The 18,538-nt window shown below is 41.8% G+C and overlaps 1 protein-coding gene across 4 annotated transcripts in view; it reads right to left on the bottom strand.

Annotated features, from left to right (window-relative positions):
* DIP2B (disco interacting protein 2 homolog B) overlaps positions 1-18,538 on the bottom strand; it is a 232,581-nt gene that overhangs the window by 112,703 nt on the left and 101,340 nt on the right. For all 4 annotated transcript variants that reach the window (XM_055583293.1, XM_055583288.1, XM_055583274.1 and 1 more), the window contains exon 2: positions 7,707-7,778. In XM_055583293.1, coding sequence (XP_055439268.1) covers positions 7,707-7,778 — 72 coding nt within the window. The remainder of the gene's footprint in view (positions 1-7,706; positions 7,779-18,538) is intronic.

Genomic DNA, 18,538 nt, shown 5'->3' with positions numbered 1-18,538 from the left:
ACTTTTTCACTCTCCACTTTCACTTTCATCAAGAGGCTTTTTAGTTCCTCTTCACTTTCTGCCATAAGGGTGGTGTCATCTGCAATCTGAGGTTATTGAGATTTCTCCTGGCAATCTTGATTCCAGCTTGTGTTTCTTCCAGTCCAGCGTTTCTCATGATGTACTCTGCATATAAGTTAAATAAGCAGGGTGACAATATACACCCTTGACGTACTCCTTTTCCTATTTGCAACCAGTCTGTTGTTCCATGTCCAGTTCTAACTGTTGCTTCCTGACCTGCATACAGGTTTCTCAAGAGGCAGGTCAGGTGGTCTGGTATTTCCATCTCTTTCAGAATTTTCCACAGTGTATTGTGATCCACACAGCCAAAGGCTTTGGCATAGTCAATAAAGCAGAAATAGATGTTTTTCTGGAACTCTCTTGCTTTTTTCATGATCCAGCGGATGTTGGCAATTTGATCTCTGGTTCCTCTGCCTTTTCTAAAACCAGCTTGAACATCTGGAAGTTCACGGTTCACGTATTGCTGAAGCCTGGCTTGGAGAATTTTGAGCATTACTTGCGTGTGAGATAAGTACAATTGTGCGGTAGTTTGAGCATTCTTTGGCATTGCCTTTCTTTGGGATTGGAATGAAAACTGCCCTTTTCTAGTCCTATGGCCACTGCTGAGTTTTCCAAATTTGCTGGCATATTGAGTGCAGCACTTTCACAGCATCATCTTTCAGGATTTGAAATAGCTCAACTGGAATTCCATCACCTCCACCAGCTTTGTTCGCAGTGATGCTTCCTAAGGCCCACTGGACTTCACATTCTACTCCTTCCCAAAACACCACTAGAAAGATAATGAAGGCCTGTAGCAGGATAAGGGAACAATCAGTTCAGGAAGAGAGACGGCATCAAGAGTTGTCCCTAGAAATAACAATAAAATGATGGATTAACTGTTTAAAAAAAAAAAGGAAATGTAATCCTAGTAAACCAAGTGATTTAGCTGTGAATAATATCTATATTATTTGATATTTGATTATTTATATAATCAAAATAAGGCAAGCACCGAATGCTGATTTAGCAATAACACAAGTAATGCACTGAAAACGCAGTGCACAATGAGTAGGAGATGGGAGATGAGAAGCAAGGATGAAGGGAAAAGCAGTGTGTGGTATCCAGGTGGTGGGGGAGGAATGAATAAGAAGGAAAAATTCTAATTTTTTATAGTAGGAAATGCATAAATAATGTCTCATGTTGGGGAAAAAAAAAAGTCAAGAAGTACTGGTAAAATGTTACACAGAAAGAGAGACAGAAACACCAGAAGAAACGGTTAAAACAGTTGAAAGAAGTGGTCTCTGGGGAAGAAGAGGATACTGCTTATTTTTGTTGTTGTTACAAACCTCACAGTAGTATTTGATTATTTAAAACAGATTCATTCATTTCATTTTAAAAATAAAAAAAATGAAGAGGAATGCTAAATCTCCAATGAAAATCAATATGCTCTGTACAATCTCTTGAGATTTAGCAGATCTAAACGAAAAGATCTACTGAAGGTGGAGACAAGTTGCCAGGACCAATAATTCTCCAATCCGTAGAGCAGTCTGCTTCTTTCACTACCTGACACTTCCATCTCCACAGATGTTTATGTGCTCAGTCACTCAGTCATGTCCGACTCTTTGCAACCCCATGGACTGTAGCCCACCAGGCTCCTCTGTCTGTGGGATTTCCCAGGCAAGAATACTGCAGTGGATTGCCACTGCCTTCTCCAAGGGGATCTTCCTGACCCAGGGATAGAACCCACGTCTCCTACACTGGCAGGTGGATTCTTTACCACTGTGCCACCTGGGAAGCTGACAGATGTTTATGCAAGGAAATATTTCTAAATTCTAAATATTCCTTCTGTTTAGTTCCATCTACTATGTGCCAAATACTCATGCCACAAACTGGGGATGTAAAGAATTAAAAATAAAAATAAAAGAAATCATGTTAAAGACCTTACGAGTCCTATGTGGGAAAAATACACATGAACAAATCATAATCTATTGGGTAGTCAGAGAGAGATTCTTAAAAATGCAACTCAGATCATGGGAGTGTGGACTGTTTGTGATAGAGCTGGTCAAGGAAGCTGTCTTAGTGATAGTCCTAGTTGAGCAAACCACTAGCAGACAAGAGAGCAAGCCAGGGGATCTCAGGCTGTCTTGTCCAATGCTAGTTGGTTGTCTCAACAGTACTTGGAACACAGAAAGCACTTAGTAAACACATGCTGACCTGAGGCTCTGTCAGCAAACCCATATCGAAATATAATAAACTCTTTTCTATTAAAGCCACTTGGGGAAAAAAAAAAAAAAGCCACTTGGAAATAATCAGCTACTTGTATCCAAAGTATCTTCAAGATTAGACTACAGGATCAGACTGGGATGCTATCTCACTATGCAGAACCTTTCATTTTCCTCTAACTCTAAGAACGGCCAAGAGTGACTAATTTACAGAGGAGTGAGAGCATATGTGGTCTGAAAATTCAATTCTTTGGGCCATGCCAAAAGACAGCTTATTTCTGGCCTCTTCTCTCTGCGAAGCTGCTAACTAAGGCATGTGGGAAGCTTTATATCTAGACTCTCGTAGATGTTCCATGGGTTACTCCTTTTGAAGAGCATATGGCTCAGAACAAGTAGATATAGGGCTTTCCTGGTGGTCCAATGGTTAAGAACCTGCCTGCCACTGCAGGGGACATGGACTGAATCCCTGGAATGGAAGATTTCACATGCTGTTGGGCAGCTGAGTCCATGAGCCACAACTATTGAAGCCCAGGCACCCTAGAGTCCAGAAGGTGCAGCAAGAGAAACCGTAACAATGAGAAACCCGCACACCACAACCAGAGAGCAGCCCCTGCTCTGTGCAACCTGAGAAAAGCCCCTGCAGCAACGAAGACCTGGCACAGCCAAAAATAAACAAATAATTTTTTAAAAGAACAAGGAGATATGTACCTGCCACATCCTCATTTCTCCCTTGTCTCTCACAGGGAGAGCATCTTGAGGCCCTGGATATGGATTTAATCTTTATCAAGATATGAATTTCACACAGCCTGGCCCTTAAATATCAGATAAAATTTGGGTTTGGTGTAAAGAAACAACAATCAGTTCCAATGTTGGCGGGTTTAAGTGACTTTCAAGGGTAGTTTTGACACATCAGATTTTTGACATACAGTAAGTTTAAAATCTAGCCCCTGTGGTGATAGTGAATTCAGCTATGTTTATTACCCCAACTGTCCTTACTCAATGTCCACTAAGTATTTTATTCAACCTTGTGTTCTCGTCCCTATTTCCCCATTTTTCCTGTTAGACTTTTTTTTTTTTTTCTGCAGTCCTATTTTAAAGATTTATGTAACATTTGGGAAAAAAAAATCTAAAATATACATAAATATGCACCCCAAGATAACTTCAGATCAATTCTGTACAGAAAATCACTCACTAAATTTTTAGATAAGCATGTGCACCTAATTGTTCTAGCAGCACAATGCTGCAGGCAGTATTAATTTTTTCTTTCAAGGGAGATTAGTGGAGAATGTTACTTTTATACACTATACTCAAGGAGCCCCCCTCAATGGAGCACCTCACAACTGGAAACAATGAAATCCAACAAGATGACAGTGTTTGAAAGAGATTCAATCCCTCTAGAAGTAAAAAGTAGCAAACTCCTACTAAAAGTGTTAAACTGACTTTCATTTCATTTAATTCTGTTCAGTAAGCTTAAAATCTGGGCTTCCCAGAGGCTCAGCGGTAAAGCATCTACATGCAATGCAAGAGACTCCGGTTCGATCCCTGACTCGGGAAGATCTCCTGGGGTAGCAAATGGCTACCCACTCTAGTATTCTTGCCGGGAGAATCCCATGGACAGAGAACCATGGTAGGCTACAGTGCACACAGGGTTGTAGAGAGTTGGACATAACTGAGAATGCATGCATGCATGCAGGCATAAAATCTTCATCAAATCCAACGTCATTAAAAAAAAACAACAACTAAATACCTCCTTCAAAATCTACAAAGATATAGGAGGTAAAAATGTCGAAGGGTAATCTTTTCTTTTGCTACAGAACCTGTATAATATAACCAGCCCTACAAACAATCCATTTCTGGGAAAGATTAATAGGTTTAAGAACAAAGGTGGGAAAAGTGATAAATGCAAATTGAGAGAATTTTTTACCACTAAGAAACTCTGATTAAAATATGTAACTATTGCAAGATGAACTTCAGGAAGAAGGAAATTGAACTGAGAGGAAAGAGTCATATATGCAAAGGAACAGTGAAAAAACAAACAGATATTAACTACTATTAACTACACAGAACAATAATAACTAATAATTGAGGGGTATATAGACAAGCAGGTACTAAAAATGCATTTGTTCTTAAAGTCCTCGTGTTGTTTGGGAGGAGAATTAAAGTTCTAATTGTGACTTGATTTTGAACAGGCATGTTCTCCGACCACAGTCAAATGGAGAAACACTCACCTTTGTAAAGAAAACTGAAAACCTAAGCATCTGACTCAGGAAACTTAGAAAAGGAGTGTCTAAGGAAGGAAAAACATACAGAAGCTGAAAATGATAAATGAGAAAATAAAGACACACTAAAAAGATCAACAAAATTAAAAGCTTGTTCTTTGAAATGACAAACCTCTGGGAAGACTGATCAAGAGAAAAAAGAGAAGACATAAGAGTTATACACAAACAAAGCAAAGGCTCTAAAAATAAAGAGAATACTGTCATTAACAATAAATTTGAGAACTTATACAAAACAAATTCCTAGAAAAATTAAACTTATAAAAACTGACTCATGAAGAAGCAGAAAATGTAACTTGGTAACAGGCAAGAGATGGGGAATGAAGAGACTGCTGAGATGACTTTTAAGCCTAGTTGTTGGGCTTATGAATGGGAGTTCTATTCACTCAGAAGTGGAAACTAGAAGTCTGGGAGACGCTGGATAATGTATTAATAATTTTGTGTGAATGTATACATGTAGGGAGGGGAAGGTGCTGGTGGTACAGGTGGTGTGAGCATAAGTCATACGTAACATTTAATGGATATGTTTGGATAGGTTGAAATGAAGGTTCCTTTAAGATATATAAATGGAGTTGTTAAATATGCAGCTGGATCTATGATCAGGAGTTCAGGAGAGATCTGAGTTGAAGATACATATTTGGGAGTTATCTATAAATGATAATTAAAGCCACAGGGATGGCTGAAAAGCTCTAGAGAGACAGAGCACTGTTTCTCCATACCAGCAACTGCAGCATCACCCAGGAACCCGACACAAATGCAAATTCTCAAACCTCAGCCTGGACCAGCTGAATCCGAAACACTGAGAACGACAGGTCCTGCAATCTGTATATCCAAGTTCTCCAGTGATCCCAATGCAGGCTAAAATTTGCAAACCACTGCTGTCGAGTGAGATGTCAAGAGGGCTTGAGGCTTTGCCTTGAGAATTCCAAGATTTAACAGAAGAGGAGGAGCCTGCAAAGATGACTAGGAGCAACAAGAGGGGAGTGAGAAAATGCGGAGAGTGTTTCTAAAGAAGTGTTTCAAGAGGTAGACTGGCAAGGGACTGGGACAGGCTGAGAAGTGAACAAGTGCTGAGAAAACAGGGATAATAAGCAGAGACAGTTCTCAGCAGTCTCATCATAAAGGAGAGATAGGGTAAAGGTGGAAGTGGTAGACTAAGGAGGATTTTTTTTTAAAGAGAAGAGTAATGAGCATGCTGATCTGCTGGGATAAGAATCTGGCTCAGAGGGAGAGGGTGCCTGCACAGGAGCATCAGGGGAGCTGACGGCAGCGGCACGCCAAGGGGGCAATGCAGCTGTCCGCCTCAGTGGGAGCAGATTTTTACTACTTACAGCATTTAGAATTGCTATCCATGATGATAAGAAAAGGCAGACCAACTTTTTGTTGGCTTTATTACCGCTTTTCAAATTTCTACAGATACTGCACCCCTCACTGCCTGCACCAGGGTGGCTCACTCCCACTGCCCTCTCCTGGGTGTCACTGGGTGATAGGATAAGGTTTCTGAAAAGGGAGGAGGGGGTGGGATCCCAAGCACTGGTGGAAGGACTGCCCTTGGCTAGGATGGAGAGGCCACCTTTTCAACCAGAAGGCAGGAGGTCATAAACATGATGGGCACTAATATGGTGAGTTTGAAGTTCTGATAGCAGGAAGCTGAAAGAGCTGCCATCAGATGACTTCTATTTCCCCCATGAGATCTCGTGCACAACCATCCCTACTGTGAGATGCCATGTCACACTCCCTTGGCCTGCTTTAATTAAAAGTCTGATTCGTCAAATCCACGCTCACTAAGCAACCTTCTGTATGTGATCAAGCTCCCCATGTAGGCCTGCCCAGGGGGCAAGAATGTGCTGACCACACAGACTAGAGTGTGTCTCAGTGGTTTCTCATAATAAATTGATAAACTGGTTTTTGAACATGATTTAGTTTCTATATAACCTGACTACAGAGAGCAGACGGAGCATGGTCCTTTTTATAGTTACATTCCTTACTGAGTTATTTTCTCAGGATCTGATTGCTTTTGCACAAAGTGACTACAGTAAATCTCTGGGCCTACAGAGGCATGGGCCAGATCCATAATTAAGCAGCCAATCAGAGGACTCCCCTTCTGTGACATGCCTTGCTCAGCAAAAGCTGGTGTTTCATTAGCTGTCACTGGCCTGATTTCTACCTCTTTCTACATCCATCTGTTCATTAAGATACTTTAAACTGGCTATCTAGGCATTGACCTACTAGTTTTTACTGGGAGGAATTTCCAAATAGAGTGCAGGAAATAAAACAAGGACTTCGGTGAAATCTATTGGTATACCACCATTATTCATTTATTTATTCCATTATTCATTCAACAAATATTTACAAACTATATACCTTGTGCAAGCCTTAACATTAGAACCATGGGGGCTCCAAAGTCCTCAAGGGATTTATAATCCAGAAATAAAAGCAATGATTATTAGTTCCACAAAAAAAGTCATGTGGAAACGGACTCTGACTGCAGAGGGGAAATGAGAAATAAAGAAAAAATTCCTCATAGTAAAAGTGATTAAAGTAGAAACAGGCCATCAGAGGAAATCCTGGATGCTGAGTAACTTCAAAAATATGATGACTTAGAAACAGACAGCCTTGCCTAGAGGCAAAGGTTCCAGCAACCCGTCTGGAAATAAGCACAAAGTGACTCAGGACTTTCTGATATATAAAGAACATGCCAGTCTTTCTGCACAAGTCAGGCTGCAAAAAGGTTTATTTAGGGTTCTTATCCCCAAATCCCCAGGTACTGCAGTCTTTGGTTTGTTCTGCAATACTGAATCTGTCCCTCCTTCGTATCTTTGCCTCCCCTGCTTCCGCCCATCACAGTTCATACTCGAGCATCAGATGCAGTCTTTCTCTGACCTGGAATCTGCTGCCACTGAACCATGTCAGTGGCATACAGACACAGTGGCCACCACCCAAGCTCTGTGTGAACGATTTGATGACCTTGGGTATTTTTAAAGTGCCTACCACACAGCAGATGCTCAATTAAGATTCATTTCCTCCTTTCTTTCCTCTTTTTTTCCTTCCCTTCCCTGGTGAGGAAGGGAGGGAAAAAACAGGAACCAACAAAAAAGACAGATCTCCAGTAAGATAGCATTCATTAGTGTGAAAATACTGAGAAGGTTTAAAACCACTTCGCATTACCTACCTTGTGTCTGCGGGATGTAAGGAGACAGGAGTTTCGACCTTTTCTTTTCATATCCCTTCTGTGTGATGTCCCCTAAAATAGCAAGAACAGAAATAGGTTACTTATTATTCTTACTCTGTGGTTGTTCACTGTAAAAATAAAATTAATTACAGAGTGTTACAGAATTACCACATAGAGAGTAGGGGAAAAAATGTATGGTTCTTTGCCAAGGATTTTGCTATGTGTGATTTCCCACAGGCTTGGAGCTGACTTCTTGTGGAAAATTGCAGGGCTGGTCCCTCCCTACACCAATCTAGCGGCGCAACATGCTACATTCCATGTCAGAGATCCCCAAGTTCCTAGGCACCCCCTGTTTCCATGGCATTTAAGATATACTAAAATGGAATGTGCCAAGGCTAGCAGACAAACGATCTTCTTTCTCTCCAAGGTTTCACTCTGACCAAATGAATGCAATTGACTTGGGAGGTATTCAATTACACAGCTATACAGAACCACATAAAATCACAAGTCTAGTTAAGGGAGAAATCAAGGTTCAGGCACCTGGATGGGATTTTTGAAAGGCCCTTCTGCACGCTAGGACCTGTGCTGGAACCCGGAGCTGGAATTCCCACATCTCTCCACTTGGTTCACTGGTTTGTATTTTTGATATATGTGTATGTCTTTTTCAAAAGGTTAAATGGAAAAGTATACGTGAAGCACACAAAAAAGTACATACATGATAAATGCAGTAAGGATAAAACTGATTAACAGAGGAGAAACTATGGCGCTGAAGACTTCAAGAAATCTGCTTTGTCCTAAAGAAAGGGTAGAAAATGGATGGGCAGAGAGCAGGGTTAAAAGGACCAGGAAATCAGCAAGAGAACAAAGGGACATTCAAGGGACAGTAATTCAAAGCTGGGGGAATAAATATATCCGGTGAATAAATATATATGATGGTGGGGGAGGAAGCCCATACTGATGGATACAGAGATTTGAACTCATGGGTGATGAACGTCAGATATGTCGGTCTCAGCATTTGACTGATGGAGCAGATGGGGGAGATGAAGCAGAGCTCACTGAACAGCTTAAACAGAGGAGTAACACTCGCAGATCATAGAGTGCAGCAAGTTCACTTTTTCTGAGGAATGTGGAACCAAGGGTAAAAGCCAGAGAGAGAAGTGCTTGCCCTGCTGCTACTATAGTGATCTGGGCAAGATACTAGTAGCTTAAATCCAAGATAGAGGTAGAAGGGAGGAAAAGAAGTGACTGGATTAAGAGAGACACTAGGGAGGAAAACTGAGTAGGATTTGATGACTGATTCAGTGTAGGATGGAGGTTTCTGGCTTGAGCAACTAGGCAGATGGTCATGATATTCTCTGACAGAGATATACCCCAAGAACTGGGTTGAAGAAGATAAGCGTTGAGCTCATTAGGAAAAGTCTATCAGACACACAAGAGAAAATGTCCAATCAACAGTTGGCTATATGAATCTAGAACTTTGGAAAGAGATACAGATTTGGAACTATAAGGATATAGATGAAAAATAATACAATCTCTGGAGAAATGTGATTTCTATCAAAATTCAGATTCATCAACTGCACTTCTAGGAATTTATCCAATGATAAAATTCACAGAGGTGTACAAAAATCAACGTAAGTATATTCCCTGAGTTAGTCTTTGAATGGTAACACTGGAAGGACTCTAGACACTTATGTTATAGACCATCTGTTTCGGTGGCTTTCAAATCAGAATGGCTCTACCCTCGAGGGGACAACTGACAATGATTAAACACAGGTTCAATCCCTGGTCCAGGAAGACTCCACAAGACTTGGAGCAACTAAGCCCATGCGCCACAACTACTGAGCCCATGGGCCTAGAATCCACGCTCTGCAACAGGAGAAACCACCACAATGGGAAGCCCGACCACCCCAACTAGAGAAAGCCTACGTGCAGCAATACAGACCCAGTACAGTCAATAAACAAATAAACACATTTTGGAAAGAAAAAAAGAGCCTGTTCAGCGTCTTTAAAAAAAAATAATAATGAATGGTTCTGTAGGTATATATTTGTTAATATGATAAGATGGTCACATTATATAACAGAAAAAAAGGAACTATACTAAACAGTTTATGCAGCATATTCAATTTTGGGACTAAAAGTATTTTTATACATACGGGTATACACACAAAAAGAAAATCTAAATTTTAAACACCAAAATGTTAACAATGGTTAGCTAATACTTGTAAGATTATTACAAGTTTCAGCTTTTTGTCAATTTTGCTTGCCTGTCTTTTATAATTTTTCTACAATGAGCATCCATTATTTCAAGAAACGATAAAGATTTTTAAATTGCAATCATGACTACTTACTAGACTGTACAAATTTAATCACAAATGGCCCTTCATCTCTGCTTTCCTAGTGAAATTAGAGAAACCCACAGTGCATTTTTGTGAATAAAAACCAAGAGTTTAGGTCATCTCTAACAATACACAAAACTAGCAGGGATGTGGGAGCCTACCAAGGAAACCTTCCTAAGAAGCAGGAAATCATGTCTTTCATTGAAAAAGAAACAAGCATTCTCCTGTCCTATTCCACACTCTCAAGCTCTCCAATCTCCACTACACACACACACACACACTCTCTCTCTCTCTCTCTCACTCACTCACTCACTCACTGATTCGCACACGCCACTCCCTTAAGGGCACAAAGACCTCTTCTGCTGCCTCAGAACACATCTGATAAAGTAAAAAGCCTTTAAAAGCTTTCTTCAGTGCTTTGACTGCCAACCATTCACTGTCAGTAACTGACAGACTTGGTATCTTGGACATTAATCAACTACCAACCATCTTGAGTTGTGAAAAAAGTCAATCAAGAGAGTCTAATTCAGCCACGCCAATTAGCTCCATTTGTTCCATAAACAAGAAAAGACACTGAAGAGCCCTGGGAGAAGACACACTGCAGACAGAAGTGAGGACTCCCGTGACAGCACTCACAAATGCCCCCTTCCTCTTCTCTGGGTACAAGACCTGCTCAAAAGTCACACTTGCCACCATTTGTTAGCCACTTCCTCCTGGTGCCCCCTTCAGCTCTGCACATACTTCCGGATAGCACTAAGCACATCACTGGTACCTTGTTTACACATCTGTGTCCCTACGAGACGGTGCACTTGAGGGCAGGGACTGTGTCTTGTTCATCTCTACAGCCTGCCCAAAGCCTGGCACAATAGACACTTGTTGAATGAGTGACTGAATGAACTGGTAAAATGAAAGCACCCAGGGAATAATAAATCAGAGACACACGTGCTTGGGTGGAAACTGGGAGTGGGAGAAAAAGAGGTCTTTACATTTAGGAGGAGCTGAAATGCCCAGGGAGAGAAATTTAGTGAACCAAAAAGTTTACTGAAACCTGACAGCTAGACCTCAAAGCTGGCCAGAGAAGCAAGAGAGGAATAAATAATACAAAAATCACTGGGCACTGAAGCAGAAGGAACTCTACCAGAAAGTGATGTATCCCATAGCCAGAGAGCGAGACCAGACAGAAGGCCTTCAGTTACCCCACATGGCTGGATCTGTTACCGCACTGCTGCCAGTGCCTCCCCCAGTCTGCACTCTTATCACTCTCACCACCTGCTGCTAAGCACTTCTGGTGCACTGAAGCAATGCTTGCTCAACTTTTCCAGTTTTTAAGACTCACCCGAGGAACGTGTAAAAATACAAATTCCCAGGCCCTTCCCTTGAAGATTCTGATTCACTAAGTCTGGATTAAGACCCAGATACCTGCTTTTCTAACAAGTGCCTTCAAAGAGTCTTAAAGATCAGGAAGTTTGCCAATGGCTGCACTGAAGAACTCTGCAGCGTGCTGGGCGGTTCCACAGACAATGTGAGGAGAAGGCTGTCTGGGCAACATGGCCTCGAGGGAGAGCATGGAGCCCAGGGAGCTCACAGACACTAAGTCACATCACAGGCATTCTTACAACAGATTTTTGGCCATCTGGCATACGGAGCAAAAAGGAGTGCCGTAACTATACCTGTATAAAATTTGCATTAAAATGGCACAAAGCTAAGTTAAACCTGTTGTTCAAGTTTTCCGAGTACTGAACAAATATAGGGAGGATTAGCCTTCCCCTCCTACTAGGGTAACATATTAGTATTTCTCCACCAACATGAACACTCAGAAGAGTAGCCACTTCCTGGGGTCTAGAGGCATGAAGGCACCAAGCCTGATGAGACAGTGACCCGAGACTGTCTAGATGCTTCAGCACCACCACAGTCTTGAGCCAACACTAGACCTATGGCAAGATGGGTGTCAGGCATTGGAGAGAAAGGAAATAATATGTTCCCAACTTCCCTGCTTGCCACCTGGGATCAATGCAAGTGGCTTGGCATGGGCAGCCCACAATTCTTCTCCAAGCAGACCGACAGAGGGCCTGAAAGGAGGCGGGTGTGCGCCTGCCAATCCAGCCTCTTCAAGGTCGGTGGTGATAGGAGGAATCGTCCCACAAGTCAGTTAGCTGTTGGAGGGGAGCGTGTGTTTACACTGGTGGGGCGGCACCACTGTGGTTCAGAACCTACGAGCTCGACACAGCTGCACGTGCAGCACAGCCTCACCACTTCCTGGCTATCTGACTCCAGACAAGTCTCACTTAACCTCTTGATGAGTCTTGATTTCCATGTCTGCAAAGTGGGGAAGAATAGTATCTACTTTGCAAAGTTTTTATCTGTGATTAAAAGTACTCAATATGGGCTCTTGGTAACTGACAATTCCAAGAGCCACAAACATTTACTGAAGGCCTATCCTACTGGCTAGGTAGGGTCTCGGGGGAGCAACTGTGTTCCAAGAGGAGACAAAGCAGACAGGCATCACTAATTCTCCACAGCGCGGAGTGGGCTGTGGGAGAAGGAAAGGGTTCCTTTCCCTCCCTCTGCTTGGGGAGGGAAAGGAATGTTGACAGAGCAGTGGCATGTGGTTTGGGTCTGGGCTTTCTAATAGCAGAACTAGGACCTGAACTCGTCAAGATGCAATCACTTAGCGGTTCGCTGGTTTTCCTCCGCTGTATGGGTATGGCCATGTTTGGCAGTTCCCTTATGATTCTCATCTCCCAGAGAGAGCAGAGCAATGCTAAGTAGTTCTCACAGATGACCCTGGGCAGCACCTTGAGCAATTAGGTGCTAAATAAACACAGGGTCTGAGAAATTCTGGAGGGCCACCAAGTCAGATGTATATAGGGTGTTGTTGGACAGAGAGCAAGAATTACAGCTCCAGCCATAATTTCTTTCTGCTCCAAAGGAAATAAAAAGGGATGTGCCATGCAGCCCAGCCTCAAAGTCACACCTAGTCAGTCAGAGGGGGTAACAGCTGGGGGATCTGGAAGATGCTGTAAAAAAAATATTTTTGAGCACTGAATGGATGATACAGAGTGTCAAACAAAGATGAATAAAACAGTATCCATGTCTTCAAGAAGTTCCAGGTCTAGGGACTTCCCTGGTGGTCCAGTGGCGAAGACTCCACATTCCCAATGCAGGGGGGCAGGTTTAATCCCTGGTCAGGGAACTAGACCCCACATGCCACAACTAAAGATCAAAGATTTCATGTGCTGCAACCAAGATCCCACACAGCCAAATAAATAAATATTAAAGGAAAAAAAAAAAAAAAAGGAAGTTCCAGGTCTAAACAAATAATTACAATAAAAGTGACAGGGAAGACACTAGAGATTAAGTACAAAGTTCTACGTGAGTATGAAGGAAATAATGGTGATAAAAGATAATTATAATATTCAATAAGAATAAGTACATAGCAACAACATTCATCAAGGGCTTACTATGTATCAGGCTCTGTTAGAAGAGGCTCAGGCAGTTCTATCAGCTGCTATTACCATCATTCCCTATGTTATAGGTGAAGATACTAAGACCCAGCAAGTTTAAGCAACTTGCGCACAATCATACCGAGTAAGTGCTAGGATCAGGAACTGAACTCAGAGAGACTTGGCTCCAGGAGCCCCCTCTTAAACACAACATTGTGTTCATTTTCAGAAAGAAGTTCCAAATTCAGCTTTAAAGAGATTGGGACGACTTCACAGAAGTTGCTCTTGGGCTGGGTCTTGAAAGATGACAGAGAGACAGACACTGGGGGGTGAAGACACAACTTCTCAAACCCTCAATTGTGAAAGAGAACTGCATTCCTGGAGCAGCAGGCAGATGTGTAAAGTTGTAAGTTCAATCTCCCATGAACCAGGAAGGAAAAAGGCCTTACCGCTGCTCCTGCAGGCCCAGGCAGATGGGAGGATCAAGATGGGATCCTCAGATACTTGAAATTTAGGACTGATATTTATCTCATGGCTCATCAGTTTACTTCCCTCTTCATTAAATGCCTCTTATATAATAAGGCCATCATTCTAAATTTTCAAAATATTCTGACAATTCATTTAATCTGCCATCAAGTCCTCTTCAATAAACAGGAAAGGTGTTACCTTTATGACAGAATAAGAAACAGACATGAAAAGATAAATGTCTTGTATAAGGATATACAGCTAGACTAGAATCTAGGTCTGTGGTCTTAGTGTTCTTTGTCCATTGTTCATTTGTAGGTGGTCCCCCTATCAGATGCAATAAAAGTATAAAACTAACTAACCTATTGTTCATAAAATGAATAGCATGGAATAAACAACTTTTATGACTCACTCCAAAGCATACATGACTTTCAAGAAGGCATTAAATACCACTACCACCACCACCCTGCCTGCAACAGAGCTTTGGGTGAATTGTCTTTTTTAGTCATTTTTAAAATGAGAGCCAACTGGAGAAAATGTCCAAGTGCAGTTTAAAAAAAAAAAAGCAAGAAGTGATTACACATCATTACTAAATTCTCAGCTAAGGGAGAGTGGGGCCTCTCTGTTTTGTTAAGGAGTAATTAGGAGGGAGAGAAATGAGAGACTGAGAGAAAAAAGTTCTGGAGTCATCACCTTCAAATCTATACCTGTATCTAAAACCTATTCTATCCTCTACATGTAAATCTTTGACCAGGAAGGTGGGATATGCTGGCTGTGACTGGAGATGGGGAGTGGGACTGGGGTTACGGCTATTAGGGATATAAGCACACACACACAGAGAAAGAGCCAAAATGTAGCCGAGAATGTGAATGAGGTCAATCTTAGCAAAACTGAAAAAGGCAGAGGCTTGGATCATGTCCAGGAGACACTGGCTAGAAGACAAAAAAAGTTTTCTATTATTAAATTTTATCATGTTCTTCTTACAAAGACAATTCCATTCAATCAATTATATGTACCAGCCACCATCCTCCAAACATCCTCCTTTCAGAGGTAATATATAAAGGTTCACACACACACAGAGTAAAGGCTCATAGTCACAGAAAACAATAGCCTTACCCCTTAAGCCAAATACTGGGCATTTTGGCCTTTATCTTCCCCTACCAAGTGGCCAAGAAGACTCCAAAGAATGTGAAACCCTAAATTACTTTTAAAACTCTCTGAAGTTTCTTTTTACAAATAAGGAGGACTATTCTTATATTGAAGGAGGGTGAAAACATACAATATTTTCATAGTCTAGCCAGAAATAAACTCGTAAAATAGTTCAATCTGCTGGAAGATGAGAATTTTTATTTTATCTATTTAATAATTTTTCTTTTGGGGGAAAAAAATCAGTGATAAAATATTCAAAGATTAGTTCTCTCTTCTTTTAACTTTGCTAATCTTACAAAAGATTTTCAAAAGAATTTAACTTCAGGACATTCAAATTTCCATTCTCTGTAGATGTCCTCTCACCTCATTTAGGAGAGTAACTAGACATTTTCCACATCAGAAACTTGAGAATAAGCCCAGACTGCTTTCTCCCAAAACTCAAATCATAGAATTGTTTTGGCTGTTTTCTAGGTCAAATATATATGACTTCTTACAGATGGTATTTCACCTAAGGCACCGTGCAAGTTCAAACAAATAAAAAGCAACAGAGTGAAACCCTTGAAATGCACTGAGAAACTGAACTCTTAGGTCTACTACATCATCAGGCAGCTGGCTAAAGTAATTCATCTAATGCAAAAGGTATGTTTGTGTGTCCATCAGAAAAACTATGTCTGCAAATAAGAAATTTGCTATCCAAACGACCTGAATGTTTAACCAGGACAGGAGGGGGAGGAAGCCCTGAGATGGTTTAGCTGGTAGAAAAAGCAAAGGGTTCGGCATGAGGCAGACCTGGACCTGGGTCTGGACCCTCAGTCTGCCATTTACTGGCTCCTTGACAAGTTACTGAACAACTCTGCCTCAGTTTCATAATAGGTAAAACTGGAATAACTCCTACCTTGAGTGCTTATGATGAGTCCTGAATGAGAAAATACATGCAAAAGTTCCTGGCACACAGCACACATTCAACTAGTTTTATTGGACACCACCCCAGCCCTGGCCCCACCCTTAAGTCCTAACAGTAGCTTTACCCTTAAAAGGGTGATTTAGAAAATTCTGGGTTGGTAGCTTCTCCTTAAAAAAAAATTTTTTTTTAAAGAGGAGAGAGTACATTAAGTGTCTGTCTTCCCGGGTGGAGCCAGCGGTAAAGAACCTGCCTGCCAATGCAGGAGGCGTAAAAGACTAGGGTTTGATCCCTGGGTTGGGAAGATCTCCAGGAGGAGGGCGTGGCAACCCACTCCAGTATTCTTGCCTGAAGAATCCCATGGACAGAGGAGCCTGACGGGCCACAGTCCATGGGGCTGCAAAGAGTCAGACACGGCTGAAGCGACTAACGCACAGACAAAGACACGTGGCCGCAAGGTTCTACACCCGCAGCAGTAGGAGCCCACAAAGCTAGTGCCTTTGGGTGCTAAAAGTCTAAAAGAAGGAAAACTGACATCAAAGAGGAGGTACAAATATCTAAACTAGAAATAAGCAAATTAGTTCAAAGAAATACTTGTAAATAAAACAGTGCCAATATGCACAAAACAGGATTACATGCATCCAGCTATGGATGTCGTCGTTTTAATTTAGGCCTCAAACTGCAAATGCCTAGAGGGGGAAAAGACAGGAAAAAAAGATAATTTTCTTTACAGCTTCTTCTTTTCCCTGATTTTTATCTTTAATTTTCCTTAGAAAATTAGAAAACGGTTTCTTACAAGAACAGCTAGGCATATTCAATTACTCTGCCTTTATTCTAGCATCCATGAAAATGACTTCTTTTAAAACTAGGCAGTAAGTAATAACAGCTATGCTGTTCATTGAATCTAAATTAAACAGTGCATGGTGCCAGGTATTCTTTATCAGTGATGCAGATAAAATTAACAATGAATCAAAAATCTAAGTATGTCCTCTCGCAAGTACAGAAATACAGTGAAAATTTCTAAATAGGAAGAATTTTGTTGGTAGCCAGTTCCTACCGCTCTGGAAACCAAAGATGCGCAGAAAAAAATACAAGCAGAGAGAATAAAATAAGCAGCTTGTTTGATCTCAGATTCCAGGTGTCAGAAGGCTTATATTTTCCTCCAAACTAGCTCTCTGATCCTGCGCAAGCCATTATACACTTCTCTGGGCCTCGGTTTCCGTATCTGCAGGAATTAAGGATAAAACAAGCTCTAAAGCCTGGTCAACATTCGATGAACGCCACTTGCCTGGCACTGCTATGTGTGACAAGGCAAAACGAGGGAAGGAATCGAGTAGGCAACAGAACAGATGAGCTCTGGGAGCGACAGATACATCCTCACAATTGGTGTAGGAGGTGGGAGCTGAAAGCGCGGGTGTGAATGATATCATGAGAGGGAGTGCAGTGTGGAAAGCGGAGAAGGCCAAAAAAGGAATCCTGGAGAAAACTAACATTTAAAGAATGGGTAGAGGGGAAAGGGATGATACTGGGACACAGCAGGGAAGCCAGGAAGGAACTGAGGGAAGGAGGGGAGAAGAGAGAGAGGGAAAGTGAGAAGGAGATGATGAATAATGCACACCGTCACAAAGGTAAAAACAGAATCAGAAAATACGTGCTCGATTTGGCAACTAGATCACCAGTAGTGGCCTAATTAAAGGAACTTGAGGACGACAGTTACTCAGAATACTACAGAGGAGATCAGCGGTGAAGTGAGGCTAGCAAGATTTTTTTCTTTCAATACACTTTGTTATAAAGTATACAAGATATGGAGCAGTATCTATAGGAGGCTACAGAGTCCAGGAGAGTGACGGGCACATCTTGAAGATGGACAAATTCATATATTACAGAGAAAGAGCTATTAGAAAGAGAGTGAAAAACAGTTACTCAACCGACAACAATCAAGAACTTCCAACCTGCAAAGCACTACTTTAGAGGAACAGGACAGAAGAGGACAGATGTAGTCCCCCAGCACAGAGAGATATCCAAGTAACAATGACATAATGAAAGACTTAATCACCAGTTTGATAAGGGCTGCACAGAAGTCGTTCAGGGGCTAAGAGGGCTCTGACAGGTTTCAGCAGGCATGTTGCTCAGCACAAACTTACAGACAGGTCTACATGCCAGACCTGACCTAGTCTGGGCACCTGGACAAGGCTGCTCTGAGGAAGTGAGTGACATTTGAGCTGAGATATTTAAAAATAAATAAATACATTTAAATATTTTGAAAATGACACAGGAGCTGGCAGGACAGGCAGTGGGCTTGCAGCGGTGCGAAGTTCATCCGTTGAGAAGACCTTGAGAGGGACACATCTGGGAGGGAGCACAGCTGAGAGCCAGCTCAACGGAGGGGGGGGGGGGGGCATACGGTAGGGGGTGGTGAGGTAGGGGAGACAGCAGGGTCCAGATCCTGCAGGGTCCTGGAGACCACGTGAGGAGGCTCAGGGATTTCATTATAAATCAGAGAGAAAGCCTTTGAAGAGCTTTAAGCAGAAGGGTAAC

Source organism: Bubalus kerabau, chromosome 1 (assembly GCF_029407905.1).
Source record: "Bubalus kerabau isolate K-KA32 ecotype Philippines breed swamp buffalo chromosome 1, PCC_UOA_SB_1v2, whole genome shotgun sequence".
Classification (NCBI taxonomy): Eukaryota; Metazoa; Chordata; class Mammalia; order Artiodactyla; family Bovidae; genus Bubalus; species Bubalus kerabau.
Note: the sequence above shows the minus strand (reverse complement) of the source record. Positions and strands in the feature narration are given on the sequence as shown.